The 19,594-nt window shown below is 39.2% G+C and overlaps 1 protein-coding gene and 1 long non-coding RNA gene across 9 annotated transcripts; one reads left to right on the forward strand and one right to left on the reverse strand.

Moving 5' to 3' along the window:
* Window positions 1-113: 113 nt before the first annotated feature.
* Window positions 114-5,531, reverse strand: LOC111262664 (uncharacterized). Of its 4 annotated transcripts, XR_002681778.2 has the most exons (6): window positions 3,279-3,370; window positions 2,737-3,005; window positions 2,317-2,445; window positions 1,705-1,845; window positions 696-1,068; window positions 114-462 (listed from the first exon to the last, which is right to left on the reverse strand). XR_002681778.2 is itself a non-coding variant. In XM_022837077.2 (5 exons), exons 1-5 carry the CDS (start codon window positions 5,404-5,406, stop codon window positions 455-457), a joined length of 489 nt encoding a protein of 162 aa, XP_022692812.1. In that variant the 5' UTR covers window positions 5,407-5,531; the 3' UTR covers window positions 114-454. The 4 variants fall into 4 exon arrangements, 1 of the variants encoding a protein (XP_022692812.1); XR_002681776.2 differs by lacking the exons at window positions 2,737-3,005; window positions 3,279-3,370 and adding an exon at window positions 5,392-5,531; XR_002681777.2 differs by lacking the exon at window positions 3,279-3,370 and having other exon boundaries at window positions 2,737-3,065.
* On the forward strand, window positions 3,717-7,030 carry LOC111262665 (uncharacterized). 5 transcript variants are annotated; one of them, XR_015312003.1, is made up of 3 exons: window positions 3,717-3,867; window positions 5,321-5,697; window positions 6,417-7,030. It is a non-coding gene; the product is annotated as an uncharacterized LOC111262665 (long non-coding RNA). The 5 variants fall into 5 exon arrangements; XR_015312007.1 differs by having other exon boundaries at window positions 3,717-3,864; XR_015312004.1 differs by lacking the exon at window positions 3,717-3,867 and adding an exon at window positions 3,890-4,126.
* The last annotated feature ends 12,564 nt before the right edge of the window (window positions 7,031-19,594 follow it).

The following is a 19,594-nucleotide window of genomic DNA, read 5'->3' on the forward strand; positions in this document are numbered from 1 at the left end:
CAGTTTTGCAATAATCAAAACAACTTCTTCATTTTGAAAAAGACGAAAAATGTATACTATATGTTGAAAACTACATTTTCATATCTATAAATAGAAAAGAAATAAACTCACAATTGTTATTAAGACTAACGTTTACATTTATTTACAAAATGATTGATAGCGTGAAACGATTTAGCAGACGCAGTCGTTAAATGTGCATTGTAAGTGTGCGTCTTTCGCTCCCCGTCATTGTCTTATTAATAGCTTAGATACTTAGATATGGATACTAAAGTTGTATATACAAGATTTAGCATTCGATATAATGTATCGCTTAATGAACTAAGTAGCATATGTTAGTTAAGCAAAAATAGGAAGGGTTTGGTGACGGTAGTTTCAATTGGTGTTATCTATTTTAAGAAAAATAGATGATTCAACAGAAAAAGATGCACCTTTTAGCGGTTTTAAACAGCAGTGGCTAATTTCCTGAAAAAAAAAAAAGAAAAAAAAGCTTTTGAAGTTCATCGACGGAACTGAACAGCCTCTAGCTCAGGCGGATATAGCGATGTTGATCTTTTCTCTCGATTCTATTGAAGTTAAAAACTTTGATGAGACACATATTGAAATTATTGAAAGCATTGCACTGGTAGGGAGGAGACTATATATATATATATATATATATATATATATATATATATATATATATATCGTTTGGTCACCTCTTATTTTCAATACAGTCTGAAGTTTGATAAATTTGACATTAGCTCCAATCGTCGTTTCTGCCGAGAATAGGGACCAGTTAGTTTGAACATGACGATTCTGTCTCGTTATTTATTTTTTTGTTGGTGATTTATTTGTATAATGTGATTTCTAAAGACTTCAGTATGCTTTAATACTGTGGTGTTCATGGTGCCCCTCGCCAACGTCTTCATAGTGCCCACCGGCACCGCGATCTTCTACGGGACCATCATGGGACGCATGTTGGGCAGCGTGACTTTCAATGTGAGTGTCTGCCGGAGCGGAAGGCGCGGTTCCGGGCTCATTCGTCTTGATCTGGGCACGGAAGCCGTTTTTATCAGCAACATAGTTGACCTGCAGTTAGACCAGACGGTAACAGCGATAGGAGCTATTTGGTTGAAGATTTTTGAATTTCTAGTTATCCCTACTCGAAAAGTGAGTTCGTTAACTTTACCAACTTGGCTTTTGTCAGCGCGACTCTAAGGAAGAATGTTCGCGTTACGAACTGTGAAATGAGAAAAAGACGAAGGCCTGTCTCAACAAAGCGACAAAGTCCCACAATTATAGATACGTGACGGCCTTCGTGCTCTACGATACCCAGCGCGCCTATTTAGAAATGATAGACTGATGAGCTCTTATGAAATGGACCAACGATAGGTCAGGCATTGACATCCGAATTCACAGTTTGCACTAACGCAAACGATACATTTGACGCATTTGTTGCCTCTAAATACAAAATAAATTTTCTCTATGAAGCCTGCAGTAAAAATCTAAGCTCAAAAAACGATTCTAACGATCCCTTATAATAATAATAACTTTCCTTGTTTACGTAAGTTTCATGGTATTCATGTACAAGATTCATTATAGAAATGCATGATGCACCTTTCAGATCGGCCCTGCTCACGTACGTATTTGTATATTGTCATTATGTAGCACTCGCTGCGGTTCTAAATCTATACCGGTTCTAGTTTATGCTCGTAACTCCCTAACCTGTCTATAGGTGCCGTGAACGTCGGTAAATCCATAGCTTCCAACAACATTACCATGTCCATCGGCATGCTCTTCCCGGTGTTGTTGGCCCCACTCTTCGTTGACCTTGTAACCAAACTTATACGGTTGCGGGGCATAATGCTACGTGGCGCAGTAAGCAACGAGGTCGATGTTATTGCAACGTTCAAGGTGCTTGTATAGTAGAAGACGTAGTGTTTTGAATATCAAAAAAAAAAAAAAAAAAACGGGCGTTGACAGCCAAACTTGGCCCTGTCGAGTGGCAACTTATTTATTTGCTATCTCATATGAAGAAACTTTTCGTATTTTATTTATATTGTCCTTCATTCTAATTGTGTTGACATAATTTTCTTTTGAGTATCAATCGTCGGTAGCCGCTATTAAGATTGTTTAGGAAATTTATTAGCTCTCACTGGCGTTGATATAATGAATAACGCTATTCAAGCTAACACGTATACATGACGTAATATCTGGGTCGATACCTGAACTAGATTTGGCTGCCATTATTGCAGACTTCAATGGTTCAACACAAATGATTCATAATGTGAAGTTCTAAAACACGTTAATGAGTGCTCTTGCTCGCAGCTAGTGTACCTCTTGTTCTGCGTATCCACTATCATCAGCGTAAATCGCGCCATGACCCGCCACCTCGGCTTCTCCATGAGCTCCTTCTAGGAGGCCAGCCGCTGTCATCCCAAGAGAGACTGAAGCCACTACAGCCAACTACAAAGTAAGCCATACATCCACGGAAACAATATGTCGTATTAGTGATTGCTATGAGTTTGCTAATTAACGCCAGAGAATCGGCCTCGATTTGGTCTGTATCGTACGAAAAAGCTGATTGTCGTATCGTATGCCCATAACCGAGCCGAAAATACACTTATTACAGTAATATATATATATATATATATATATATATATATATATATATATATATACTTCTAAGTTCGTATACTAGAGTGAAGGCTTTTATACACATGCTACAAGTACATCGCTTTACGATTTTTGCCATACAATTTCGAAGCATTGGTTGGGCAAATGGTCAAAGAATCCTATAATGCTCCAGTTGTCTGCATGTAAAACGTTGGCCGGTGTTGAGCAGCGCAGTTCAGCACATGTAAATGTGCTTAACAAGGCTACTTAAATTTAGAGAGCAGGTATCTTTAAGTTGCGACTTCCCATTAGAACAAGGGTCCATATCGCACAATTTGTTTTGCCTTTCAATCCAGCTGCCACTTTATGTAACACTGCTAATTCGTTAATTCACGACACGTAACCGAAACCTGTAATCGCACATGTAACGCAATAGAAACGACACGGATCAACTCTTTTATCGACGATCAACAACTTTCGCCGAGGCAATAACACCGTTTATCTAACGTGGAGAAGGGCGCGGGTGATCCTGTGCAACGAAATATTAAAGCCGCCTCGACGTCGGGTCAGGAGAGTAGACTAGTAAATAACGAACTTGATCAGCTAGCTATCAACGAGTTATTATTCGTTAGTTTAGTGGAGGGTGGCAGGGCGAAGAGTGATCAATGAAGACAAAGTTGCACCTTTAAGTTAGCCCGATTTAGCTAGTCGACGTCCAGTGACGCCAACCCTCAAAGCAATAGCAATAACAGCACTGGCAATTACTAAACCAATGGCAGTGGGAAGGCATCGTTCAAACGTAATATTCTCCGTAATCCTTGGCGATGAACCATTGATTCGCGCGGCCTGTCAACCAATGCAAGCAGAGACAAATGATGGTAGATTTCCGGAGATAAATAGCGATTCGTTGATTTGTTGATCGTCATTTTGATAATTAGATTGCTCATTTAATAACAGCAGCCGATGCGGTCACAGCATTAGTGGTTCGCGTTGTGGGTTTCCTACGGTCCCTGTCGAACAATGCTAAAATGTCGGCAACGCACAGAGTTGACGATTGCCGGGAATCTAGAAGTGGCGCTATCGGTCAAAAAAAAGAGAGAGAGAGAGAGAGGTTCACATCGATAGCAGACGAAAAAAGCTCATAACTGTGAAAATAAAGCCACCGCTTGTTTTAGTATGTGTTCACGCAGATGCACGTTGGCGAAAATGTTTTACTTTCGAGTAGGGAAGGACGACGCACGGAGGATTGCGGGAAAACGCCGAATGAATGTGGTAACCTAAATAGTGAACGTTTCTCGAGCACCTAACCTGTTTGCCGAACGGATGTAATAAAATAATAATGAAAATGAGGTTTAATATAGTAATAGATGTGGCTAACTTTTGATTGGTGAGGTGTTAATGACTAAGGGTGCGCTAAACGTAGTCCGATACCGCACGTAAAACTGACAACTTAGAGTATCGACATTAGCACACTGAACAATGATATAACTACACACTTCGACGATTTACATTGATTTTTTATCGCTCAATGGTAAACGTTACATTATGTGCATTGTTAAAATTAGTTCATGTGGTCATCAAAGTGAATTCGATTGATAGACTGATGGCCAGTATTTAACTAGATACGTACCGTATCACCTGTAGGGCCTGATGCACCATCTAAAAATCGCTGTGTATATTGTGGAGCTTAAAAAAGTAGTCGAGTCTGCGGCTGCTTTGACGCAACTTTGTACGCCGAAATCGATTCGCTCAATCCAATTTGGAGCTTTTGTGCATGATATGACGCTAACTAAGGAGATCGTGAAACGGTCATGCCAGTGATCCCGAAGGAACGTGGCTTCCTTTCGGGATCTATCAACATTAAAGGCGGCCAGCCAAACATTAAAGTACGCAGCGCGTACAATTATAACGGGCATCTCTTAATTATGAGTTAGACAATGCAAAATACAAGCGACAGAAAATCCCAGCCAGCGCAGGCTGCCGGTGTGCGTTTCAGCTTGGCATACCAGGCCGTGGAATATGTGCATATATTCGAAAAAAAGAGTAATATCTTTGAATGCAAACACGCGGGACAGTGTTTTGGAGGACAAGAATGGACCTACGCACCGGAGCAACAAACGTTTCTACTTACCCTTACACATTGCCTGTAGCTTACGTGAACGTGGATAATTTTCGCCGTTCGTGTTTTTAGAAGAATAATAATTTTGAAATTACGCTGACCTCATTTAATGGAAGCTTTGCCTCAATCCAAACAGTTTCCCAGATTTGAGTAGTTGAAAACTGTGCTCATTTGCTATAAACATTTGTGATTGACGATTACAGATTATTAGAACTTTAGATATCAGAGCAGCTTAGCATAAAAAAAAATTAAGCCTCTACTCTTTCTTACAAAAGGATTATGTATCTTCAAGTTTGTTGCCCCGCATTTAGAACTGGCACTTGAATGATAATTTTCTTTACTCACATGAATTGTGCTAGAACTATTGGGACTAGCAGCTTGGACTGGCCGTTTTGGACCATTTGAGTTTGAAATTTTTTGCGTACTTCAGTCACGACTAATAGTTTTAACATACAGAGAGCGAATGGCGTGAAATTAAATCGGAATCTACAGCCGATAAATAACAATACATCTAACTTAGGTAAAATAGAACTGCTAGTTCTACTTCTCTCTCCAAGTACTAACGGTTCTCAATGACACTGATCTGTCTCCTTCATCACCGGCTAGGACTACTCTGTGTTACCTATTTTCCTGAACTCCACAACAGCTAGAATGAACAAAATGTTCCGAGTACAAACCTGAAAGTATATCATCGTCAAGCTGGCGGTTACAATGCGGGTGCGGCGAATCGACTTCGTGTCTGATATAACAGGTAAGATAAATAGAAAGAGGAAAGTGTAACTCCACAACGACACACACGAAGAGAAACTTCACACGTGCACTTTGTTGCAGGATAACAACAATAATAGCCAACGACGCGAAACTGCTCGGGCGCTAAATGTCTAAGGCCACTTTATAGGATGAAGACCAGTCGAAGCACAGCGCCGTCTAGCGACAGGGACGTCAATCGTAGCCAGGGTCACAAGGCGGTATGAATGGACAGTGTTAGTATTATATGATAGTGGTGGTCAGTTGCTATGCGCTTAAATAGAATTACGTTGATGTGGCTATTGTGTTCTATTTTTGTGACGTTTATTCCCCGTCTTCTCCCAAACACTTAAAAGTGTATGTGGACTTGATAATTTGGCGGTGTTACTAGCGATTTTAACGGTACATATATCCTATCGCAATTGTCTTAACATTATAACTATAATTTAGCGTTGAGTGAGATAACTGTGACAAGTACCGTCGTTTCATGGAGCCGTTATGCGGTCTGTTGTAGATTAGGCACGAAGTTGCCATCTTTTTGTTGTGGTACATACAGATTACAGAATGACGGTAATGGCTTCATTTGCCGAGCTGGATATTAGACGATGAACAATTAATAGCTACGTGCATGCTTCCGACTAAGTAGTTAAGTTGCCGCACTTGTGCTAATGAACGTGCATTGTATATTCATTGTCCTTAGAAGGACTTGCGTCCTTCACGCAAGTTACCGAAACGCGTAGCCGTTGACAAGGCTAATGCTCAATAGTTCTTTGTCGTGATCGTTCGTAGGCCAATAGTGAACGGGCATCTCGATTTCGCGCCGAATAGCTTGAGAACAAATTAGCATTTTTTTCAAGTATACCTTAGGTTTTCCTTAATTATTTGTTTACTTGTTTATTTATTATTAATCGTATTACTTTGGAAGTGTCTCGAGTCAACGCCCTTCGTTTTACAGGTACGTTTTCATCCGCTTGTACACCTTAAGGGATGACCGTCAGCCGCAACGTGGAGCCGCCTTGATGTTACCCAATGTAATGTCCAAGCTTGGGGAGCTAGAAGCGCATATTTGAATGGGCATTTTAAAAGAATAGCTGACTGGGTATTTTCGTTCGTGGCCGACAAGATCGCAGCCAATAAATGATATGGGTCGATTTCAAGCTGGATCTAATCAGGCGGATAGCTATACTAAGATTATCTAACATACGCCATTTGGAGGAAAGGCACGTTAACACCTATATATGTTTCGACTACGACGTGCGGTTTGTTATTACGGTAATAACTGATGGTACTCATGATAAAATCATCTGGCCAAAGTGATGGCTATCTATTTATGTACCGTACAGGATGCAGCAGGATGTAGCGCGAATAGGGCTATTTTGGTTTGCTTCTGGTAACCTCTTCGAAAAAATTTAACTCATAAATTGCACAGGCAAGGTAACTACTACGTTTGAGGCACTTTTCGCCGAAGGGTAGATATGATTAACACATACAAAGGTGTTGGCTGTCACGTACAGCGATCCGTCTCAGCCAGATCAGAATAAATGAAGTCATAATCGCCGTAAAAATCAACAGACGAAGGTTTCATTTGTATTTTGAAAAATGTTCATTCATTTATTGAAATAGATCTCTCGCTTGTGAGTGGCGTCGATGTTCACAATAGGAGTCTTATATTTTGAGGCTTACCCAATGAACGCGTCGAATATACATGTTGATAATATATGGGATTGATTATTTCGTGTGAGAACTGTTGTGGTAACAAGATGGCTTCTATATTAAACCTGCAGGGTGGGACGTTTCGATACTTGGTCTGCGCTGTGCGGTATCAACAGGCAAGGCGTGTGTTTTTTAAAGTTCTCTAAATTCTGTTCGTAGAAGTTAACATGCTTAGCATGAACTCTCCCGGCTACTCCGGTCTTACGAAATCTAATAACGTTAGTAAACGTGGTTCTGATCTACTACTAGTTGTACTCGGCTCCGATATACGATCATTCTGGCGTTCGAGACGCCGTTGTTCGAAGCTAGGCAACGTCGTCCATTACTCTATTTTCTCATTGTTGCTAGATAATCTTAGAACTGAAACGCCCATTTTTAAATCTATTGTAAATTTCAATGTGTATAAAGCTATTCTGTTTTAAAATTAAATTTTTACATTGTAGGTTCACATTGGATGATTTGTTATTCCGCCCGTTTTTCGTCTACAATCTTTGTTTCAGCAACGTACTATGAAAAATGTATTTATACATACCCAGTTACAGTTGTGTATTATAATCAAGCCTGTCCTAATCTCCGTTCGAGCTATTCCTCAGGGAAATTCTTAGCTATAGCATAAATTACAGGTGCACATAGATGCCGACTGGTCCATATTAACATAACAAAATAATAATATATTTTAGTTATAGAATTGAGTGTTGGCTGATTCGGATACTACTTCATCACAAGTAGTTTTTTTTTTTTTTTTTTTTTTATTAAAGGAAAAAATGTTAAAGAAAATCGTAAATACTATTGTAGAATATCGAAGAGCTTTGTATTGAAGGTCCAACGCTACAAAGTAGAGGACTGGCATCGTTCAAGTAGTTCGCCGCTCGGTGAATATTTATGGTTAGATCCGATAACGAGTGTCGTTACATTAAAACGATTTTTTACGAATTTTTTTTTTCGAATTTACGAATATAATAGAGTATATGCGACAGCAAAATAACAACAGAATTATCTACTGTGGATTGTTAACTTGAATACCTAAGTTGTTTTACTATAGTGTTGAGCGCGTTAACAGTTAACTTCTGACGCCGATGGCAATCGCTGATAATAGAAATAATAACAAAGGTTCCTACGTACATTTTCTATACCCAAAGGGTTTTTGGGGCTATCTTATGATTATTTTCCCCGTCCCTCGCAACTAATTCGTTTGGCCCGTCGATCCCCACTTGCTTCCTTCGATACATAACTTCGCAAAATCTGATTTTGGCGACAATTAATTTTTTTTTCACATTTTGTCTAAAAAATAATAACAATAATGATAATATTAGCAAGTGTAATAATTATAACAAAAAGCAATTATTGACAAATCTGCCAGTACAAGTAACGTTACACAATCTGATACAATTAAATCTGTTTGCTTGATTTTAGCAATCGTGGACTAGAAGCTTTACAAACACCTGAGACAATTACCTTAGCAACAAACAATCGTTTGTTTAATGACCTATGGCTTACACGCGGAGCAAGTGAGAAGATACACAGTCTCGTGTGCGAAGAAAAAAAGTGGCAGTGCAATTACATAACGCCGCTCCTGCTTACCCCCCCCCCCCTGCCGCCTCGCCCCCCCAAGAGCTCTTACACCTCGTTACGCTCAATGTTATTATGATAAGCGATTATATTGTTCTAAGGGGGTGCGCGGTTGCCCGCACGATTCGTTGTTGACGCATCGAATCAAGATCACCCAGAATTACAACGGTTTCTGTTAATAACCAGATTGACTTTGGTCGGAAAAGCGGGTGTTAGCTGAAAGTCAACATGGATAGCGACTCGGGTAATCGAATCGTCGTTGTTAACTGGATTTTGTGCCTTGTACTATAGTTACTTCTGTTAGGATGTTCTCCCGTCAAATGGACATTGTTCAAGGTATCGAACCCGGTTACCCGGGTAGATTTCAACGTACGGGAGGAGGAGAAGAAGAGGATTGCGCTATGCGACGTCCATTCATTTATTGATTCGTCACTGCCCGCAAACGCTGGCGAGCTATGCCCTAGTATAGCTTTCTCGGCGTATATATCTGCTCATATATATAGTAAATCAATTTAAATTTGTTTTTTGAACGCGCTGTACGGAACAATATAATCATGATCAAATAATGGTAACCGTTGGAATAGAGATGAAAATTTTTCTATTGAAACTTCTCAGCACAAAGTCATTATCATCGATTATAATGTAGCGACTGCAATGGGCCAGCTATAACTAAACAACATTGACGCAAAGAGCGGAATAATTGGCTACCCAAAGACGCAAGCCGCTGTGTTTGTGCTTTCTACTCAACGTGAAACTTAAAGTCGACTGATTCTAATATGGTCGCCGAGCTGGGTGAAGTGCTACGCAATCAATAGTGAAAGCTACCGAAGATTAGAAACTTGTACCTGTTTTGAATCGGTACCCTTTTGTGCATTAGGAACAGATGATTCATTCCGCGCAAAAAAGAAGATCTACATAATAGTCTAATTAGATGGTGGAATGTTGAATACGATATAGATCGTTTGCTTGGCCTGTTCATTGCTCTGATCAAATCACCATGCTGACGGTTTTTAGTACGGTTACCTAGACCGGAAAAAAAATAACATTGCCCCGATTTTGACCGAATAGCCTATCGTTCCAGCTTAATATTATTGCAACAAGATGTATAATATCTTCGTACATCCGAATATCATATGATTACTGTAGGGCATATGTAGTAACATCTTTCAGCCGACGCCTGTTACTTATTTTACGTTTCGTCCTTACCGCGCATCTACTGCTGTAAAAGAGTGTAAACAAACCTTGCTGATGCAAAGCGGCCGACCGTTCATGAGATGCAATGACAGCATACTAAGGACAAAGGTCGTAAATGGGGCTTTTATATCGCACCTCTGATATTTAATGTGTTCAGATTTGCGCCAGAAAAGCATCCCGTACCTAATGCATGTCGGAGCATGGATGCCCGCAACGTAATAAATTAAGCCAACGAATTATCTGTGACAAACATCCCAGAGGTACTATTCATCGCATGAACGAAGCCAAGTCTGAAATGATGAAGAAATAAGTAGATACACTCCACTGCAGATCCTACGGATGAGGCCAATCAAATGCCGAAATTAATCATTGCTAGATTGTTTATAGCTTCTGTAGCACAAGGCCAACAAGTAGGACACTTCGAGCCCGATTGGTGATTGCTGTTCAGGACTTATCTCTTTCAGAAACTCCTGGTTAGATTTTAGGGTACACAAATGTGACTCTTAACGTTAACTTCGGATACGACTTCGAGCTTTGGCAATTTCGTAAAATACTATCAATGTAGGAACCGTCACCAGTAGATAGTGGCAAAGCGACGTTGAGAGAGAACGCAAACTTAGGTGTAAGGACAGCCGATTAAAAACACCTGATCAAGCTAATTTACAAAGCAATATATATCATAACGGCAGTTATCAATACTGCCATTTAGAGCTTTCATAGATTCAGAAATGGTTAAGCAGACATTTCATATGCTCCACATATTCATTATCGTAAGTTTGTAAGCGAATATGCAGTAATTAAGTTAGGCCGAATAGGGCTGCTTGGCAGTTTTCTAACTTTTATATAATAGTCATTCCTCTAGTCCGATGGAAGGTGCTTTTCTTTTTTAAACGGATGGCCTGGATTGTTCCCCGGACAATACTTTTCAGCCGATGTTAAGGCTAGCACTAATAATAACGCTACTTCAATTGTCCGTGAATTGGCAAAGTGATGTTCAGCCGGCTATTCTAACTGCACGTATTACGGATGAAGTCGACGTCAACCTCTATGTCGGAGTTTACCTGAATGATTAAAGATAAATATACGATCATATTTTTTTGAAGATATCTAAAAGGATATGATTTAGTTCGAATGTACTTGTATTGTTACAAAGCACCTGGCAAACAGTAGTCGCAATTACGCTTTCCACGTCATGAATTTAAGTTGCTACGCAGAAACGTACCACGACGTAAAATAGGTAAAGCGAAATATTTGCTAGACTTTCAGAGCAAAGTGGGTCTTTGCACAAAGGCGACCCATTTACTTAGGTCACATACGTCTGCTTATAGCAGAGCTTCCACATCATCATGATGTATCACGATTTGGAATGATTTGTTATTATTGCTCTTATTATTACTATCAATTTTGGAAATTGACAGCAACTGCCATTCGACGAAACAAAATGCTTGATCCAATGACGTGATGAGGAGCCAAGATACGTATACGCAAGTAACTTGAAAGCATAAAACCGGTAGTGATAACATCTGAGGGTCAAATCAAACTATTACGTCCTTCTACGAAGATGATTACGACGCTGTTGGGGGTCGTAGCAGAATCTTGTGCTTAAATGAAAATAATTTAAATTGACGTTCTGCAATGAGCCAGATACTTTCGGCAATTTCACTTAGCATCACAAAATAACATATTAATACGATAGACATCATCTGACCGGGTAAGATAGTACTTCTACGAATGGTAAAAGATAGTGTAGGTTCGGACAGTCCCATTAAGAGTTTTTTGGACCTTATAGACCGATCTTTAACTGGACTGGAGGGAGATCCGCTAGTCTACAAATCGAATTTTAGAGCTTAACTATTTTAGATTAAATAATTGACTTTTTGTGTAGGGAACTGGTGGCCAATGTATGTTTTTCAAAGCCTGCCATCGTTGAGCAGTTCTACGAAAACAGACGCAAAGGCTTCCACCCAATTCTTCCATTCGTGTATCTGAGACAGAGACAAACAAAGTCTCACATAAACGCATTTATATGTCCTTCTACAAGTGGTAGTATTTTTGATTTTGGTCTAGTTATTGACTCTACAACTTTGATCGCTGCTAACCAATTCCAGTCTTGCCAGCGACCCGCTCTTGATTAAAAAGGAAACCGAACAAATATGATTCATGTTGTTGTTCTTTAGAATCCGGCAGACGAAACGCGGGAGTAGTAATTGAATATATTGTTGAAATATCCTCCCGAAACGTCTTGTCGTAAGAAGTGTTGTTAAACGGTGTTGTTAAAATTAATCCAACTGAATGCATCTTATCTAAAGCAGTAGTAATTATGTTTATTGACTATATTGTACATGTACACATTTCTCTCTTTACGGCCGATATATTAGGACAGAATACTGAAAAAGGTCCATGACGCTAGATACATAAGGAAGATAGATAAGGAAGTTAATTAGAACTTGTCGACGTTAGAGTCCTTTTTCCTCTATCTAGAGTTAGTTTCGCGCATCGTGTACGTTACACTGAGCTTGCATGTAATGAATTCTAGATACACACAAGCTATTGCGTGCTAGCTTGGGGGCTAGCAAATGCTAGTATCGTGATTGAACTTCTCCTTATAAATGTTTATTTTCAAAGAGGAATATCCGCCTGCCAGGTAACTTCATGGAACAGTGAAGTACTTACGTTTAAAATATGGTTGGTTTTTTGCCAAACGCAACATTCCGCCAAACAGATACCCCCTCCATTTGTATTATGGTTAACAAAGCTGTAGTTCGCAGTAAATTGCGGTAGATATTCATCAAGTCACCATGACGTGGTATCAGCGGGAAGCGACTCCGTAAAATTCTTATGTCCACCATTACGTAACCTGGTCTTCTCGTGGACGCGTTTAAGTGAAGGGTGAATACACAGGAATTAATGTAAAATAATACATTGCTATTACGGCCCGCTTTATAAGCGCGTCGAGAGATCATTTTGAGGGGGGGGGTCATTGTACAATGCATCTGTGAACAAGAACACAATACAAACTATGTACATAAAAGGTAAAATTCGCCGTTGGTGTCGTTTGTGCATTAGATCTTCTTTGCTACTGCCCCTGAATGTGCCTACTTTATAACCGCGATTTTTGCGTCAATTAAGTCGGTCATCTTTGCCTGCGATACTGGATTACCGTTGTGCATTACATCAAGACCAAAAGGGCACTTCGACGTGCTTGTCCATTCGAAAACGTTGACAGTTTCTCACCGTCTGTGTTTCGAAGATGTCGAACGGACACGGTTTGAAAACAGGACAGCTATTTATTGGCGTAGCTGTTGGGTATCAGTATAGCTTATTCGATATTTGTTTATGAGCAAACGAGGACCGACAAATAATAACTCGGTCCGGTATTCTCTAACCGCGGGTCATATAGAATCGTAAACAGAAGCCATCTGGACCTCGAGCGGATCGGTTCTATAGAATATTGCGCGGGTGTTTTCGCTTTTGTTGGCCGAAACAGACACACAATGACATAATATCACAGAAATTCGTCCAATCAGTAACATCACTGTAACAAACTTGGGCCTCCGGTCTCGAATCAACCACAACACAGCTCATCTATGGCCATATATATATATATATATATATATACATACATATATAACTTGCAGAGTTTGTTGGAGATGAAAGGCTCCTGACTAAAGCCGTTTTGCTACGGGACCATTCTCGCTATAGTATTGCTACATCTACGATATATTTTAAGTGAACAGTGTTGTCCATAATGTACGCTTCACTGCGTACAGACATTTAATCAAGCTATCACCAAGCAAAATCACATGAACATTTTCGAAAATGACGCATCAAAAGCAAAAGCTAAAAATGATGGCAGCCCATTGATCAGCTGAGAAATAGACGTAATTGACGTTTGCGGTAGCTGTTGGACCATGTAAAACGTTTAGCTGTTTTCCTCTTGCATTTGATAGCGAAGGAAATCACATCGTTTGATACGTTAACAATTTAAACCATTTTGTATTTAGTTGTGTCGGTTTGCCTTCATTCTCCGGCTAGCTACTATCTGAACATGGGTCTCAGTGCTCTACAGGCCAATAGCGTCATTAGCAATGAAGGCTGTACACCGGCCGGCATTTCAAGCGCACAGTTTCAAACCGTTCTTTTGTCCTTATAAATTGTGTTAATGTGACTATAGCGGGGCGCGTATCAACGTTAAACTAGTATGAGATGAATTTCATTTGAATTAGCTCTGTTTTTAGCTGTTTACAGAAGTTATATGATAGGGCATAAATGGCGGGCCCCTTTATGTTTTCTGGGGAGCGAACGTTCGTGAAAACACTTCTTCGCATCGTTTTTCGAGTAGAAAAGACTGAAAATGAACCGATTTTGGAATGGATAGTTGGAATGGATTTATTTGTGGCTGAATCTTATCTTTATGGAAGGTGCTATTAGACAACGTCTGCGTGAAGGATCCGTTTTGAGAATAGATAATGATCATAGAAAAATTACCGGCTGAATGATTCAAGGGGCACCCGGGTGAAGTATCGAGAAATATGTCGACCAAACACGACAAATACCCTGCTCGATGTTTCGCGTAAGCTTATTTCATATGCTCCAACTATAATATGTTAAGAAGAACAGCTCGATTTTGAAATATTTTAAAAGTAGGGTTAACCGAAACACAGTTGGCTAGATTTTCCATATGAATGCAGATGTTTGCCTATAGATTGCAGAACCTAGTGAGGGTCCAGGATAGATTAATCAAATATATTGGCTAACAATCGTTCATTCCATGGTATATCCAAGAAATAAGACTGAAGGCACTTCTATTTATTAGGTATCGTATGTAGAATAACGTAAGAAGTACCTACGGGAAAGCAGTAACTATTGCCAACCTATCAACAAGCGTCATAACTAACGGACATCCTCGTTTTACCTCCATCGCATCTACCCCTCTACAAAGCCATGTTTTATTCAAAAAGGCCGCTGACCGCCAACGTCTAGAATTACGTCTTACAGTACTAAAAGCAGCTAATACACTGTATCAAAAATTATCATATCTTCCAATATTATCCCTACCATACCGACTAGCATTTATTAAGCTATATTTGTTTTGAGAATACCGATTCTAGAAGCATCGTAGCCCTGTAGCCACAATAGGAAATTTAGCTAGCTTTGCATCTATATATGTATAGGATTATCTGTTTGTAATAAGCAGTGACATTGGACAAATTGAATACGTTTATGTTTAGGGCAGGTATTAATGATCAGTACATATTTCCACGACGTCTTTACGATGGTGCAGTGGTGATGCCCGCCAAATTTAAAAGCACTAGGCGATTCTGGTAAACTAGATTCGAAACCACGCGTAGACTAGAGTAGTGCTTAATGCAGCACCATTCGTTGAATTCAATATCTCGAATGGAACGGTGAGGGATCGAATGAGAGTTTGCAGGACTCACGGCTAGTCGGAAAATGTCCTCGAAGGGCAGTTCCAGCGTTTTCTGTAAACAGCAAAAATCGAGTCCTTCCTTTTTAGGTTTCGTAGGCCAACAAATCAAAAGCGGACTTGCTTTTTAAACGTACACGTCGATTGTATAGACAGACTATTTCAACGCACATGAATGCCAAACAAAAAGAAACATTTCAGTCATTTATCTAAATGTGAACGAGATTGTGAGATTCATTGTGGGCGTGAATAATGTGGTAGATTCGCTAGATTAGTATAATATCAGAGTGTTGAAATAGGTTTCACTTTGTGAAATAAAGTAGAGTATAAATTCATCTGACGAATTAGAACCATAACTTGAGTTTCATTCTACTGTCAATTAATATGAGGTTTATGATGAGATAAAGATTTAACAGCGGGAATCCTACGCTAAGATGTTAAGAAATTACGACCAGGACCAAAGTCTTAAAAACTTAGAGGGCCTTTAAAATTAAAAATAATCATTCGGGCTATTTAACGACAGTCAAATTTATAAATACGTTAGTTAATATTGTATAGTTTAGCTTCTCTAGCAGCGTGCCTACTATCTATTTAAGATGTTTGTTAACTACACACTAAATTTCCGTTAATTGTATTATCAAGCGAGTCCGCAAGGTACATTGCTGGCTTTGTAGGGTTTCAATTGGAGTAGCCTGGCCCTTTCAAGAGAAAACGCTGCCTTCGATGTTTTAGAGAGTATACTTTATGGAGTTACAATACAGAGGTTTTGTCGAGCTAGACAAGCGAGAATACTAAATTGATTCAAAAAGTTCCTATCAAAGCGTATCGTTCCATGGTTCTCGGTTAATAAACGCCGCTTTCCAAAAGTTAGTTTATCCACTTCTACCTAGAGTCAGGTTCTCATGATCACGGTCATGCTCTTTTAAAGTCGAACAATGAAGGAACGCGACCTAAAACGAAATTCTCTATCAGCTGAAGATCCTTTATAGCAAACAAAGCCTAGACCGGTCAGGTCGGGTCGAGTTCTGACCACAATGTGGACTGCGTTTCGCATTTAAAAGTAGATATCGATGTCTAATTCCACTGAGGGATTTTTTGTGTAGTCGTAATTCTTATTGGGCTTATTGCAACATAAACAAATACACCCTTTTTCTTAAGAGTGTTATAATGGGATTTGGAAGAAAGCAATCGACAATTGCAAAGCTAATCTGATGTGTAGCCTTCTTCCATTTACTATATAATCTTCATCTGACTTCATAGCTTTAGGTAACGAGTGCCAATTTATCCTCATCAAGGTCAGTAACGCTACAGGAATCTACGACACGAAAAATGGCACAGAAAAAAGCAAAAAGCTTTTCCCTAACGCACATATCGCCAACAGAAGACAAATGATAACGACCAACTAAGATTCTGCCCTGAATTCTAGTTCGACCTCTTTTAAGAGTCAGGAGTTTGTCAAGGCCGACAATAAATAAGAAGCAATTTTCTAATTACCGCCAAAAGATTAAAAGTAGATTTTTACTTATATACAAACTCATATTATACGACCGTCTTCTGTAATACGGAAAACACGCTATATTCAAAAATAAGCATCTTGGGTAGTTAAGCTTAATCCTTGTCGTAGCAATTAGTAGTTACGACATTTCATTGTGTTTAAAAAAAAGTTTTTTCTTTAGAAAAAAATTATAGCATTGCCATCATAATACGGAATTTAGATGGGACGCAAATATAAACACTCTATTAATTAACCCTAACAAAACATTTATTCTTCATACGATAATGAACCACTGGTTACTTGTTGTTACAATAAGCGTTTGGAGCACTCAAAGTTAAGTCGGAAACGTCAACCACGATTCATCTACATATCTGCGTATTACTACGCACCAAAGACGTATAAAAATTAAACATATGCGCCTATTAGAACGCCAAAATGGATGGTTTCAATACACCGATACACCAGACATGTTTTAACAAGAAAGGAATCGGGATTCACCATGAATAAGTACGAGCGAAGAACCAAAATAGCGATTTTTCAAAACTTCAATTAAAAAACGTTTTTGAAATAAGTTAACGTTTTAACTTTACATTTACCATCTATCACGTCAACTTTGTAGGTCAAGCAATGTAGGACAGGCCGTTCCTCAGCCTCTTTTTCGACAATGTTAAGCGAACGTGGCGACATAGGAAACTTCAGATGTTTGTACGCGTTGAATCAGTAACCTCGGTTATTCATTTACCGACCTTGACGCTTTAAAGCTGAGTCCGGCCCAATAGAAGGTGACGGTTGAGCTTATTTTGTAGCAGCCTTAGGCGACGTCCTTTGAACAACTGTGTAGAGCTGCGCATTCGAGGAGGTTTTACTTTAAGAAACATAAACGATTCGCTTCGTCCTGTGTAGGGCAGACAAACAAGAACTCTTTCGACTATATGCAAGCAAAAGTTTTGCATCTTTACGCATTTTGCACGAACGTCTCTGTCCTTTAAAAACGAAACATTATCCAACTAGCAATCAGTTACGGAGAATCGCCGGCAAATTTGGGGGCTTTGCCGATCGCTGCAAACGATCAGACAATCGACGTCAGCGCTTCACCTTCAAGAAGCAACAATCTTAAGCAAAATGATGGCTAGGATCGCTTTCGTTCAGAGTTGCTTAATGTTATTCATTGTCTTGGTTAGTGCTTTTGTAATATTGCATATCGCAATAGCCGAAGAAAACCAAAAGCTAAAAAAGATATTAAATAAATCCTAGAAACGATGACGAAACCGAAGTGTGGTAACGATAAAGGATAGATCAGCCAGAGACGATGCGAAAGGACAAGCGTACGAAGAATACCGTAGTGGCCTTTGACGCAGAAACGGGTGTGACTCCGGCCATTGTTATGGCTGCAGACTGTTGAGTTCAATGTAGAACTGAAGATGAAAACTTTTTTTTATGATTGTTAGTTATTGCAAGCAGCCGGGCGAAATAAGCGGTATATGGCTTTTAAAAATACATGTTTGTGTTAATAAGCTATTAAGTGATTCTTTTGATTTTGACAGACAAGTTGGATTAACTTTGTGATAACGGGTTTAGAATGTAAGGGTTACGACTACTAGCTGAAGTTATAAAGAACTCGTCAGAAAAAGAAAACAGCGGAAAAATAGCTATATTTATGTAATGAATGCGTACTATATGTAACAAGTACCGTGTAGCTGAAGATCCGCTGGTATATCAGAACAGATCATTTAATCGTCAGATCAAAGTACACAGTCAGCTTAAGCTAATCAATTAACTTAATAGAAAATTTCATTTGACTGATACCTGAATACGAATGAATAGTTGATAAATAAAGACAGTTACTTCAGAAATGGGTAGCGAGCAATTCAACATTGGCGCATAGAGATGATAGTTTTGGCTATCTTCGATTTATCGGAAGTTTTAAGGACGATAGGAGGGTTATTAATAAGGAAAAAAAAACCAAAAAAAAAAGCTAAGGACCTATGAAAATTCATCCGCAGTTACTTTTAGCCTTACACCCGAAAAAATGTAAATAAATTGTGTAGTACAGGTAAACGGTACAACTTAAAATAGTATAATAAAGAAATGCGCTTATACGATGAAGCATTTAGTGACGATTTATATTATGAATACGTTTCAAACAATTCGTGAGTTGTTGTTAAAGGTGGCTATGGAACAACATGTTGGAGTTACCTTTCGTCTATTCAAGGTGTCTGTGAACAGAGCAATAAACTACCATAGATTATATTGTCAAAAGAATCTAGAAGAGAAGTGCTATGCTGCCAACATAGCAAGCTCTTAGTGAAATATGCCAATTTATCTCAGAATAACGGTACAGCTTGCTTCAAGTTAAATCTAATTTTTTTTTACATAGGCCATGTAGGGACTCTATCAAGAGTAGATGAGAAGTTATCATCAGGCGTATTATTTCATCGACTCTGATCATTTTCCCTCAACGTAGTCTTCAACTCTCATAGTCACATTTACGGCTGTTTAGGGTCGAACAGCGGAAAAGTGCCACTTTGGAGGAAGTTCCCTGTAGGGCGAGTGTTCTTGCAAGAGACAAGTTTCCAAGTAGTCGATTGTGCGTGAACTACGATGCCTACTACAAGACCGTAGTAGAAGAGCGTTATTTCATGCGCTAAATTTTTTGAAGCCGTTGTTCGACTCAAGACGCGTACTGTAATCAGCCATATGTTTGGTAGACCCAAGTCAAGAACTGCAACTTCGA

This window comes from Varroa jacobsoni, unplaced genomic scaffold, assembly GCF_002532875.2.
Source record: "Varroa jacobsoni isolate VJ856 unplaced genomic scaffold, vjacob_1.0 scaffold_689, whole genome shotgun sequence".
In the NCBI taxonomy this organism is placed as follows: Eukaryota; Metazoa; Arthropoda; class Arachnida; order Mesostigmata; family Varroidae; genus Varroa; species Varroa jacobsoni.

Bases quoted from the DNA above. Each gene is read 5' to 3' on its own strand.
- LOC111262664 (XM_022837077.2), bottom strand. The intron at 1,846-2,316 runs GTACACTAGCTG...TGCGCCACGTAG, and splicing joins GTGGATACGCAGAACAAGAG to CATTATGCCCCGCAACCGTA. The intron at 1,069-1,704 runs GTTAGGGAGTTA...GTCTAACTGCAG, and splicing joins TTCACGGCACCTATAGACAG to GTCAACTATGTTGCTGATAA.